Genomic DNA, 13,563 nt, shown 5'->3' with positions numbered 1-13,563 from the left:
AACCAGTGGGAATTGCACTGAGAACGACCGAAGCTCGGAAAGTCACGGGGGTTCAGTGGTACATAAAGATCGGTGTCTGTGTTCATCAACAGGCTTCTCACAGGACAGAAGAATTCAGAAATATATTACTCAATGAACAAAAGATTGTATGTATCCTCGTCCTCACGAGCAAACGGGAACCTCCCCCAAAAATCCAACTGAAGAAGTTTCCTCTAAATTCTGGGATAAAAAAATAAATACGTACTAATCACAGTCTTTGCATACAAGTGTCCCCACCTTTGAGAGTTCTTGAAATTTTTGACAAAAGGAAACTTTCGTACGCAAAGAGCTCTTACAAATAACATAATTTAACGATGTAATAGAACATGGGGTAAAGAATGCTAATAGACTATTCACATAAAAATACAAAGGGCTGATAAACATGTAAAAAATGTTCAACCTCATTAAAAAACATCTAAGAAAAGCTGAAATAAATCTGAGTTATGTAATAAAAAATCACACATCATAGGATTATTTCAAACGACTAAGACTTTACAAACTATAACTTATTTATCAGTTTTACTTGACAGTGACCACCCTTACTATCCAAAACCCTAAGCATCTAATATACCTATGTTAATGACGAACGTATAGCTTTACAAAAAAAATCACTGCATTAAATTAATACAAAGCAATATGGAAACAGAGAAATTAGCTCAGGAGATTGCAGAGCACTTCAACCTTGCATGAAGAATTTCTAATACACACACCAAATTTTCCAACAATTTAGATTCACCGGTCACCTTTCAAGGCATCAAGGCAAGTAAGCTGTAAAAAATGTTCATCTCACACATGGAAAGGGAATTTTTAGAAACTTTTTTTTTTACTCCTGCAAAAGAGCTTAGTTAAGTCCAGAGATAAGCGGGAGCCACAGGAATGGAAGAGAAAGAGAAGGAAAGACGGTGGCAAAGGGGGGAGGAAAATGGTTCTTTGTGCCCCGGGAGTGAGGAAGGAGAAGTGGAAACGGCTTCCTTTCAAATCTCTTTTCTCAGAGTAAAGTGCATCCTAATCTCCTCAAAAGGCCTATGTCATCTTCCTGTGTGAGTTAAGAACATCCTTCCTAGAAATATAATTAGGAAGGATTAGCTGCTGCCTAAAGAGGCTTTGAACAAATTAAGAAAGAATGATGTCTCACTTTAGATTCTGTCCATCAAAGCTCCAAAGACCAGCAGTTGGCAAAACACCAACACCAAGCGAAGAAATAAAAGGCGGCAACTCTGGAAGCAATAAAAGTGACGTCCGTGTCACAGATGCCTTAAAATGAGAAGTCTCAAAAATATACTCTGTGTGTAAGACACACACAGCCCAGCTCATTTTTATTTTTCTTTCTTTTTAATTTTATTGATTGATTTGAGAGAGAGAGGATGGAAGGGGGGAGCGAGACAGCAATCTGCTGTTCCACTTACTGATGCCTTCACTCGTCGGGGGGGTTCTCGGGTGCGCCCTGACCGGGACAGAGCCCACAGCCGTCCTGTGTCAGAGTCAGGCCCTAACCACTGAGCTACCTGGCCAGGGCGGTCCCGCTAATTTTCAAATCTTTGGGAACAACTTCCACATTGGTAACCTACTAATAATGCAGAAACTGTCACATTTTCTTCATGAGACTGAATATGTTTTGACCACGTGCACCTTGATTGTCTTGAAAATAAACAATTTTTGTCAGACGACAGTGGTTTATGAAAAATTAACGAAACTAAAAATGTTCACCCTTCTATCCTTTTTATTTATGAAAAAAATACTTCACAAATACTGTGCTTCGAATACGAATTTTTTTTTCAAATGTTAGTGAAAAGAGTTAGACGATGACACTGAAGACAGCGAGGAGCACATGGAATAAGAGGTCAGGGTCAAGTCGCAGCTCTGCCATTAACTTCCTGTGTGACTCCAGGTGCGGCACTCACTCCTGTAAGTTATAAACTTTATGGCCCATGCTGTTTGAAAATTTTGGAAAACGTTAAAAAAAACCCACTGCTATGCTCATTCTTGTTTCCATGACGCTCAAATTACTTTCAAACAGGACAAGTATTCAGACTAATGCTACTCAAAGGTTCTAATATTGATAAAATGTTTCTTCCTTGCTTTGGTAACAGCTCACTCACGAATCACACCCACCACTTTGGAGTCACATGAATGCTAAGTGAAAAATAATTCGAGTTTGCCTGACGTCCCTGTTTGCTTTCTATGAGAGTTGAGCCTATTGTGCATCAAAGTTTAAATTATTAATATTGAATTAAATACTTATGAGGAGCACAAAGTTCAAGCTCATAAACCGGATTTATAGTATCAGTGTCCAGAAGGTTCCGAAGACACTGGCTGCCTGAGCTCTGCTGCCACTTTGTCCGTCACTGTGCTTCCTGCCCGTCACAGGCATCCTTGGAAGTACAAAGAGCAAGAAGACTTGGCTCTGCCAGATCAAGGAGGTAAGACCACTAAATGCAGTCTGATTGGTGGAAAACCCTTGTAGCATCGCAAGGTCTACAGGAAGTGGGTCCCATCACCTCCCATGAGATGCCCAGGCTGCACCACCGTCCTGGAGTGGTGGGTGGAAGGACCGAGTAAATTTGTGCCCCCTTTCGTCGGTGACTCATCACTTTGGGAAACTGAGGCAGCTTAGAGGATTTAATGTCTGCATTCCTACGTGGTCAGATTTGGGGATTCAGAGCAGCCAGATGATATCACCCTCATTTATTCATTCACCAAGTGAGCTCAGTGCCAGGGAGAGGAAATCACACAAAGTGACGTGAATGCTGTGAAAGGGAGGGGAGGGGAACACGGTGCTGAGAACACAGAGCCGCACCTCAGTACTCGGCGGCTTCGGAACTCGTCAAACCCTGTCCTGGTCGCATTTTGATGAGAAAAAGGTGTTCCAGCGCGTGGCGCTTGCTCAGGACACGTCACACATGCTAGAACCTGCGTGATACGGCCCCCCAAGAGAAAATGCTTCATTGTTCAGTAGTCATGGTTTCGGCACTTGTCACCAGTTCCAGAGTGAATTAACAACAAGTGCCAAGGTACCACTGTATCGGGGAGTAACCGAGGTCTCAGAGAATGCTTCCCTCAGGAAACTGACATCAGCAGAATGAGCAGGTGTTACATCGGGAAGAGGAGTGTGTGCATCGGACACAGGGATGGGGTGACCGAGAAAACGTGTCAGGAAGGAGCTCCCTGACCTGCCTGTGACAAGGTGACAGGTGGCTGCCTATGGGTGGCGAGAACCAGGGGAAAAGGCACAAAATGAGACAAGGCGGTCTGATCCCCCAGGAAGCGAGAACCAATTTTTATCTTCAGAGCACCAAGGAGCCAGTGGAGGCCCTCATGCAGGGGAGGGCAAAATGAGACCGATTTTGAAAAGATCCTTTAGGTGTGACGACAGGTTTGGACTTAATTCTCTCATACTTTATAATAAAGTCCCAAGTGCGTGGGACAGAGAGGCCGGTCAAAGCCTCCGCACCCCACTCGTAGGGAAGCCCACCCAGCCCCGACGGGAACAGGAACACTCTCCAACCCACAGCTCATTCCACCCGCCCGGCCCTGCTGGTGCCTCCTGCTGTCCTGCGCACACACAGAAACGCCCCGTCAAAAACAGCAGTCCTGAATGATGACAGCCATTTTCTCCTGGATTAGCAAATCCAGAGTTTCTCTTTTCCTCTGTGTTTACATCGACATTCTTTCCACTGGGAAGTTCTCGCCTCGGGGACCGTAAGATCTGGTATTTCTGCTAGGTCATCTCTAACACACTGAAGGCACAAATGAATAGGTAAAAAATAAACTCTGCCTCAAGAACCTCAGTAAAAACATACTCACCCTAAGTATACTCAGCACGTAAGTTATTTAACTTTGCTCTTTATTTCCTATTCGGGCACATTTTATAGAATCTGGGCTGTTCTCGTCAGCACCCTCACACAAAACTCACAGCTTACTGGTTCTTTATTCCGATCCCAGGCAGCTCTGGGGCAAAGAACTGCTATAAAAATTTGGTCTTAAAATTTAGTCTACATTCTGCTCAAAGAAAAACAAATTTTTCCGCCAAGGAAAACAAGGAGAGAGGATTTAGTGCAACCCCAGAGGTACCTTGGAAGGATTCAGGGGCGGTATCCACGGAATGCCAAACGTATCCAAATGTAAAGAGGAGTTTTTACTTTAACCTGCACGACACCCAAAGTCAGGCTCCAAACATCATTCTCATGTTTGACATCAACCACGCAGGCCTGGCCCAAAGCTCACAGGCCCCATGTGGCAGCCAGACTGTTCCAACTGCTTCTCGGTGGGTTCATGGGCGTTTCAACCCTGGTTCTAATTGTCAGTTTCCAGCAAGGCCTCTGACAACTAATTAATTCAATTTTCAATGCCCAATTTATTTCAACATAGAAGAATAATCATATGGGAAACACTCTGTTAGGCTTAAGGGCCACAGCCTCACTGTTCGTACAGAGGGACATTCCTAGCCCTCTCCCACTCCTGCCCACATCTGCCCACCCCCCCTTTTTACCTTCCCCCAATCAGAGGCCATGGGCCACTCACAGGGGTGTCCAACCTGTGTTCCGTGGGCTGCCATGTGGCCCAGGCTGGCTCTGCATGCAGCCCAACACAAGACAATTTATTTAAAACATGAGATTCTTTTGTGAGTACGTGTCACAATGTATTTAATGGGTGGCCCAAGACGACTCTTCTTCTTCCAGGGCAGCCCAGAGACGCCAAAAGGTCAGACAGCCCTGGGAGTGGGTGGGGCCGCTGTATGTCAAAAGGCATTTATTGATGAGTGGTGTTGACTTCTCAATACCCCGTCCCACGAGAGTAACGGCATAAGGACAGCCCAGGCCCCACTCGGTGCTTAGTACAGGCTCTTGATTTCTTGGACTCCCCGTCTTCCACCCACAAGAATGGGTGGAATCCCAAGATTCCAGAGAACAGTGGGGGCCACGTGTAGGCCTTAGGTCTACATGATCTGTTTAAATCTAACTTTTATAAGAGTCAGAGGGCTGGCTCTTCTGTTCATTGAAGAGTGCTTTGGTAATTATTCACTATCCCTGTGACTACAGCCCACTCTGGAGTGGCAGGGAAGATGGCCAGGACAAGACTGGGTTCCTAGGATCCAAGGAAGTATCTGCGACCACCCCCCAATATCTCCATTTACTGCTTCCCAGAACCCACGAGTGGGAATGGAAATGAAAGTTGCAGATGGAAGTAAGGCTGACAACCAGCTGGCCCTGAGACGTGGAAATTATCCTGGAGTGTTCTAGTGGGCCCAACATACATACAAGTGTCCCTAAAAGCAGAAGAGGAAGGCAGAAGAGAGAAGTAGAAAATGGCAGAGGGGAGGCCTCAGCCCAACACTGCCAGCTGTGAAGGCGGAAAGGGGGCCACAAGACACAGAATCGAGGCAGACTCTGGAAGCTGGGAAGGAAAGGAGACGTTCTGCCCTGGAGCCTCCAGAAGGAACACACAGCCTTGCCAACATCTTGATTTTGCCTCAGTCACACCCATTCCACACAACTGACCTCAGAATTAGGAGACGACAAATTTGTATTGTTTTAAGCCCCTAAATTTGTGACAATTTGTTACCGTAGCAATAGGAAACAAATACCAATGCCATCAAACAAGGAAGCGATACAGACAAGAAGATAAACCGACAGACTGTCTAGATTTGAATCCTGACCCCGTACTGCTGGCTGTGTTAACTTCAGCAAGTCGCTTAATCCTTCTGTCCCTGAATTGCCTCATTAGGCAAAATGCACACTCAGTCAAGTCGCCCTCCGGTCTGGGAGATCATTCGGAGAAACTGTCTCCTTGAGTCCCGGCCATTTCCTCGGCTTCCTCCCTGAGTTCAGACAAGTCCCGACCTCACCTCTTAGTGCTACGAAAGCTCAAAACCTCTCACTCAAGTTTTCACGGTTGTAGTTTTATAATGAGGTTTTTTTGTTCTTTAGGGGTCTCAGAAAGTCCAAATAAAGGGACCAGTTTTACATCTTATTGTGGCTGCTGTTAATTAGACGAGCAGAATAGTTCGAGGAAGCTCCACCAAGTCCCCCACCTTCTCGGTATCTCGGTATCACACGTACAGTTTTCTCAAGATCTAAGGACAGCGAGAGGAAGCTGAGGATGGGGCAGAGATCACGGACGGGGCAGCCCCTCCTCCCACGGCACAGACGGCACCTAACGCTGCCTCCCCACCTAACGCTGCCTCCCCACCGCCGTCTCACGGTCCACGCAAAGTATTCACCTCTCAAGAACTTTGAAAGTAGAACCCATCAACTCCGTGTGGATTTTAAAGGACCTCCTCTATATTTTGAAAATATCTGGCATACTGTAAGTTCCTTTGTTAAGTACACAACGCACTTGAACTATTCTTGTCCTTTAAAAAGACATTTCTCCTCACCACATCCTGAAAGGAAGATGACAAGCAGAGGGACAGTCAAGGCCAGGAGATAAGTTCCATCCCCTCAACTGTCTGGATGCAGGAAAAGCCTCATTTTTCCAAAGAAACGAACCACAGTCCTTCGTAACATCAGGACACAATAAGATGATGAAAATAGCCATCGGCGGGGGTGGGAGGGTAAAAAAAGACTGGATACATGTGAGCTCTCGAGATAGATCCGACATCCACATCCTGAGTAAAACCAGACTTCCTTCTCAGGCTGAAAGAGAGCGGACTGGGTACCTCGTCTTCTGCAAAAGTGCTTCCTCCTTGCCCAGGACAGATAACAGCTCCCCATTTGGCAAGGCAGCGGCCGACCGCGCCAACGCTCTCAGAACAACCAAGAGACATTAACAGCTGATCTCCATCCTCCCCGAGGTCTGTGCCGGTAACATCCATCATGATTAACAAGGATAAAGACAGACGCTGCACACAAGTCAAACGGCCTCCCTGGGCAGCATGAGGGTTGAAAACGAACTTTTATGGGGAACTTCAGGATACATGGGAATAATGGCACTGGCAGGTGAATAAGCTCTGGTAGGCTAGACAATTTTGTATGTTGCTCCTTTGTGGAGTCTCCTGACTCTAACTTATAAGAACTAATGCCTTTTTAATACCGGGAGATCTCAAACCAGACACAAGGGACACACCTGCGACCACACAGTGGCGATTGTTCTTGCCAGCTACATGTGAATAACATCTACAGGATGCGATTATGAGAGTAGCCTGAAGTGTTACTATGGACTTGCTAAAGAAGCCAGTATTACAGCCCTGGCTGTTGTAGCTCAGTGGATTGAGCACCAGCCTGAAAACCAAAGGGTCGTCAGTTTGATTCCCAGTCAGGGTACATGCCTGGGTTGTGGGTCGGGTCGGGGGCCCCAGGAGGGGGTGTGCGAGAGGCAACCACACACTGATGTTTCTCTCCCTCTTTCTCCCTGCCTTCCCCTCTCTCTAAAAATAAATAAATAAAAGAAAAGAAAGAATCCGGTATCACAAAGTGAAGTCAGAGTTCTGAGAGTCACGAAATTGACTATCAAAATGCATATGCAGAAAGATGAAGCACCATCATGTGGTCTTTTCTTCAGCTCATGGAATATTCATGAAATGGCCCACAAAACCGGAAAAAGACACACGGTGGTAATAAATCTCCACGAAAAGAATGAATGAAATGGCCCAGCACCGCCCAGCCAGTACGCCGCCCCCACCGAGTGCGCCCCACATGGGACCCTGAACCAGAACTCCCAGCTACGCCCCGCCCGGATTCCTGACCACAGACTGTCAGATGGCCAGTGTTTATTGTGTCAAGCTTCGAAATTTGGGAGTGATCTGTTACCCAACAGTAGACAACAGCAGACACCATACTTTCTGACACCCTGTCACCGCCTTCTCTGGAGATGCCCTTCTGCTCTCGTTCTTTGTATCCAAGTTTAACCATCTTTTCGAGCTCATAGACCACCTTTTCCAGGGCCAACCCAGACCTCTGTTTCCCAACTTTCCAAAATCCAGAAACAGCGGTCCCTTCCTCTGACTTCCGAAACAACCCTGTATCTGGTCCTAAGTCAAGGTGTCAAAACCTATTCAGCCAAAGGTAAACCCAATTCATCTAATACCGCCCCTGCCTAAAATGGGTAGATCTAACACTCCAGTTTTCCTAACGTGGCTGATCCTCAACTATGCCCGACACACGCAGGCCTCAGGGCCTCTGCCCACCCCACATACCTCCATGGCCCACGCCCTCACCTGCTCCTGGCCTTTGCTTAAATGTCTCCTGCTGGCAGGGCCTCCCCTCACAGCGTATTTCAAACCACAAGAACCCTCACTCCCTCCTCCCCACACCTAACCAGCCCTTGTCCACGACTGCAGCTTCATTTTCTTCACAGCATTGAACCCAACCGAACCTGTTTTCATTGGCCATCGTCTACTATTTCCCCCTTCCAGACTGCACGCTCCGGGTAGGCAGCTATTTTGTTTGGTTGTTCAATGCCGAACGGAAGGCCCTAGAAGAGTATGCGGCACACAGAACGGGCTCAATAAAAACGCGCTGAGCAAACAATCGAGGCCGCAGCATCGCGTAACCTAAGTAATGGGCATCACCCTAACTAAACATTTTGACATTGTAGGTGTTTTCATGTCTACAAGCATTTGAAGGACACTGAATCCATCTCCTTCTTTACGAGGTAAAAAGAAAACAAAGCTTTGCAACACCCTAAATGTAGGCAATCTGAAAAATATATCATTTAAGAATCGTTACATTTCTCAAAAGCAGGCAAAATGGTCCTATCACACATGCTTCCTTGGCAGCTTGAGTGAATGTGGTTTCAGGTGGTCATGTCACCCCCTAAACTCCTCAGAGGACAAACTGCCCCCGGCCCTTCGTGTCCCTCTCAAGTTATAGCTCGTGCATCATTTCGCAATGTCCTGAAGAACAGAATTGGATCTTACACATCTTAATACCCCCAGCAGTTCCCGGATAACAGGGCAGCCTATAGAAGTTTATTAAAAAAAACAGAATTGTACTATAATAACATAAACAGTAAAATATGGTTTTAAAAAAAAAAAAAAAAAGAAAGAAAATAGGTCCTGGCTGGTGTAGCTCAGTGAATTGAGTGCAGGCCTGCAAACCAAAGGATCACGGTTCGATTCCCAGTCAGGGCACATGCCTGGGTTGCAGACCAGTTCCCAGCAGGGGGACACATGAGAGGCAACCATACACTGATATTTCTCTCCCTCTCTCCTTCCCTTACCCTCTAAAGATAAATAAATAAAATCTAAAAAAAAAAAAAGAAAATGGAATTGTTAGTATCTTAACAATCCTGTTTGTCTCGGAAGCAAACTGCCCACAAGCATGCCTCGGAGACGCGGCAGGTCTGGTCCCCAAAGTGTGTAATACGATACGGCAAGTCACACAAACTTCTTGGTTTCACTGTGCGTATAAAAGTTATGTTTATACTGCACTGTAGTCACTTAAGTATGCAATAAATAGCATTACGTCTAAAAATGTATACAGCTTTAAAAATACCTTACTGCTAAAAAATGCTAACCATCGCTGAGCCTGCTGGGGAAAAAAACGGTGCCAACAGACACACTGGGCACAGGACTGCCACAATGGTTCAATTTGTTAAAAAAAAAACAAAACAGTATCTGCAGATATTTGCATAATAAAGCAAAGTGCAATAAAACAAGGCATGCCTATAATGACTTCTCTTTCCCCAAGTTAGAGCTGAAACCTTAGCCTCCTCTTCGAATCGCAACATTCCTGTCTAAACTAGACTGCTGCTACCAAAGGAAAAAAAAAGAAAAAAGAAGAGAAAGGTCACTCCTCTATTTGACATCTGACATATGGTTCTCACTAACAAGCCATATATACACATCACAGAGGGTCAGAGTCTAATAGTGGATGGTGCTATTCAAGATGAATGATGTCGCTTGTAAATTACTTCACAGTTTATGTAAGTAATGATGCTAGGAAAAGAAAAATAATTGCAACGCACAGTAATCTGACTCTTGATTGCCAAGGCAGAGTTCGACACAGAACTGCTCTTTGTTTTTAGGCTCCAGAACAATGCTGGGAGGGAGATGTCTCAGTATGATATCATCAAAGCCTTATATCATTTCAAAGACACAGTTACATTCGTGTTCTGGCACAGGAAAAAGCACTACTATCCTTCAGAGAAGGGGTTAGCAAACCACAGCTCACGGGCCAAAAAGCTGGCCCACAGCCTGTTTTTGTATGGCCCACAAGCTAAGAAAGATTTTTATATTTTTAAAGGGTTGAAAAAAAAATCAAAGGAAGAATAATACTGGGTGACATGTGAAATTTATATGACATTCAAATTTCAATAGCCATAAATAAAGTTTTATTGGCGCAGTCACACTCATTCATTCCGGCATCGTCTGTGGCTGATTCTGTGCTCTAACGGCAGAACCGAGGGGCCGCAATAGGCACCACATGTCACACAAAGCTGAGGCTCTCGGGCCCTGTACGGATAAAATTTGCTGCCCTGCACTTCCGCACGGATGCTGGATCCTGCCTGCCTCCCCTTAAAGACTGACTCTTATTCTCCATTATCCTGCCTCCATTAAAATCCACACACTTATTATTATCATTATCATTCCCCTATTAACTATGCAACCTTGAACAAATTACTTAACCACACTGCGCCTCACTGTCCTCATCTGTGAAATGGGGTCAATAATAACAGTAGCCACCTGATGGGGTCCTTGTGAGCGGTAAACTAAAAATATATGCAAAGCATTGGAAATAGTACCTGGCTAAGTTACTGAGCATGAGTTAGGAAAACCAGTACTCAGTCACCAGTTATAACTACCATTCCTGCTTGCTGTGAACTGCAGGATATTTTGAGGTTTTCCAACTGAAATGCTAGTAATGTGGTTAGGTTTCAAACTAGCGCCCCCCCCCCGCCCCCATAACCCACCACCCATCTATTTATCATGAGAGAACTGAAGTATGAAACAAGAAGGAATGAGAGAAAAATGAAGGAAAGCAAAAAGGATTCAGGAAGGAACAAAAAAGAGAAAGTTACAAGGACCCCACTCAGTGGAGACAGTAGGTGGCCTATTCAAATGGGAAGCATCAATTAGGATAATTTCACCCACAGGAACAGAGTAAATGATGTCCGTGGGACTGCCGGGATGCTAATCACCACGTGGAGACTGCTCCTAGCAGGGAGACAACACGGAAAATTTCAAGCTTACAAATGAACTGCTGGGTCAAGCCCGTTTTTTAGTTGAGAACTTCCTGTGTTTTACATTCCTGGGCAAACGACAAGTGATAGTTGCAGGAAATTCTGCATCTTGTCATCCCCGGAGAGTGGCTAATTAAAAGGAAACACTCTGTGTCAGGGTCCTGGGCGGCCGAGAAGCTGCTTCTAATGTGACTCCCGGGGACAGAAAGAATCATTCTTTCTCCAAGGGTTCTCATTTTGTTCAGAATAGCACTTCATTAATGCTAAGAAAAGACCACATTCCCAAAATAGAACACAAGCTCATTCACCAAAAACGGACCTGCATGGCAACTGGAAGGTACACTTAACCTGCCACCGAGGTTGGGAATGCCCTCTTTCCAAGGACTCACTTTCATGTGAATACCTTCTCTGTGCAGAGTGGAATCCCCACCTTTCCCATATATCCTTTAAAATCACACTATTTTCCTTTCTTAAATTATTCCTTCAACACTCTAGAACACCTCTGCCAAGAAAAGAATGTTCTTAACTGACAGCTCCACCACGATCAAACGATTATCTTTATTATTCCCTTCCAACTTGGATCCCTATAATCTTCACTCGTGCCCTGGTCTGTGCTTATATAATAGTACCTCTTCCCTGCAGAGGCTAAGCACACACATCGGGTATTTTTTAAGAGACTTGGATGTGTAAGCATGACATGTAAAATCTTAAGAAAAGGAAAAACAGGCCTTATTCAGCAAGTGACTTCTGCAAATGGTACAGGGAAAAGAGGAGTGGTCTAAAGCAACGCATCTAAGAGAGTAATGAAGATGCTCCTGGGCTGGAGGCCAGTTCAAAACACTCACTGAGAATGTATCTGCTGGGAGAGTCCCACTGAAGGCTTCGGCTTGAGGGTCAAGGTCATCTGGGCCACGGGACTGACTCTTGGAAGCGTGTCCGCCTTCTTAGACGAAGTGTGTTTCACTGTCTGCTCAGCAGGGACCCAGGAGGAAGCAGCCCCGGGACTCTGCCCTCCGAAGACCGGTGACGCGGTGTCCTGGGCAGCCGTCACCTCACAGGCTTTGCCCTTGGTCCCTGGTTTACACACACAGAGCTGAGGCCGGAGACACATCCCTCCGTTCTGGCATGGCGGAACGCAGTTGGCTGCAGAGAGATAACAGGGAACACAGGTTTGAAGAAGAGCGTTACAGACTTAGTCACTAATTCTTCCCCGGGCTTAACAGTAGCCTCCGGGTATTCAGCGATAAATTACAACCACACTTAAAGACATGAAGACGATGAGGACAGTGATGGTAGCTAACATATATTAACATCTTCCTGTGTGTCAGGCGCCATCCCGCTACGTACCAACCAATGGAATCCCCCAGCAACCATTCTGTAGATGTCTTATTCTGACCATTTTACCGACGAAGGAACAGACACAGGTTTTGTAGTTAGTTTGCCAAAGGTCACATAATTAGAAGCACTGGGATTTCTATCCAAGCAAACTGGCTCCCCAGTCCCTGTTCTTCATCCCTTTAGCTGCCTCTCAGAAATGTGTCAGAAACACAGGGAAAATTTAAGAAAATGCTCTGCCCATCTTTTCCATTTGTGCTCTGTGGCTAATGTTTAAATGTTAGATACCCAAGTGAGACTTGGCAAAAGAACAAAAGCCCAAGCCCAAGCCCAATCCCAACCCCTCAGAAAGTGCTACAGACTTCATCTTACACAAGCTATCAGAGCTTAGAGACAATCTTTCAGAAATCTGGTCCAACCCACCTGTTATTTACACGAGAGAAATTCAAGATGAAATAGGCTGAGAGTCATCCAACATACATTTTTATTCCTTTGCCAGAGCACTGTACACCATCCCTAATTTTATAATGAAAGGCAACTGAAAAGAAACCACCTCTTCATCTCCCCCTATTTGCTAGGACATGTGTACTCTGCATCATCAGGCTTGTGGCCAAGCAGGGCTTCAAAGTCAGCAGGGCTGGGTCATGGGGAAGGTAAGTGGGTTTTTATCACAGGTGGCGGCGGAGTTCAGATGTAACTCACATGATCTTATTAGGTTAAAGTCATTGGCCTATGGACATGAGTGCTTCAGTCCCTTCTTTGCCCAAATACATATATGTATGCCAGCCTTTGGCAATAACACCTTTGACTGAAATTCTTGGCCCCGAGGGGAGACCACAACACTCAATCTCCCAGAAAATTCAATGCGAGATTCAGTCCCCAGACAATTACAAAACAGATGAGGGACGTGAACCACAGGAGACTCAGTTATGGAGGACCGAAAAGCTCTGAAACCTAAAGATTGGTTTCATTACAGAGAGACAATATTGTTCCCACCTTTCCACAGCATGAATCCTATTTATTAGTTATAGTAAATAATGACATGAAAGAGGTTGTCAAGTATAAGAA

The 13,563-nt window shown here is 45.4% G+C and overlaps 1 protein-coding gene across 10 annotated transcripts in view; it reads right to left on the bottom strand.

Moving 5' to 3' along the window:
- Nucleotides 1-13,563, bottom strand: part of LTBP1 (latent transforming growth factor beta binding protein 1) — a 352,163-nt gene that overhangs the window by 298,956 nt on the left and 39,644 nt on the right. For all 10 annotated transcript variants that reach the window (XM_053667181.1, XM_053667178.1, XM_053667175.1 and 7 more), the window contains exon 3: nucleotides 12,006-12,303. In XM_053667181.1, coding sequence (XP_053523156.1) covers nucleotides 12,006-12,303 — 298 coding nt within the window. The remainder of the gene's footprint in view (nucleotides 1-12,005; nucleotides 12,304-13,563) is intronic.

The sequence above is a fragment of the Artibeus jamaicensis genome, unplaced genomic scaffold, assembly GCF_021234435.1.
Source record: "Artibeus jamaicensis isolate MK-2021 breed Jamaican fruit bat unplaced genomic scaffold, CSHL_Jam_final contig_465, whole genome shotgun sequence".
Classification (NCBI taxonomy): Eukaryota; Metazoa; Chordata; class Mammalia; order Chiroptera; family Phyllostomidae; genus Artibeus; species Artibeus jamaicensis.
This window is presented reverse-complemented; position numbering and strand designations above follow the sequence as displayed.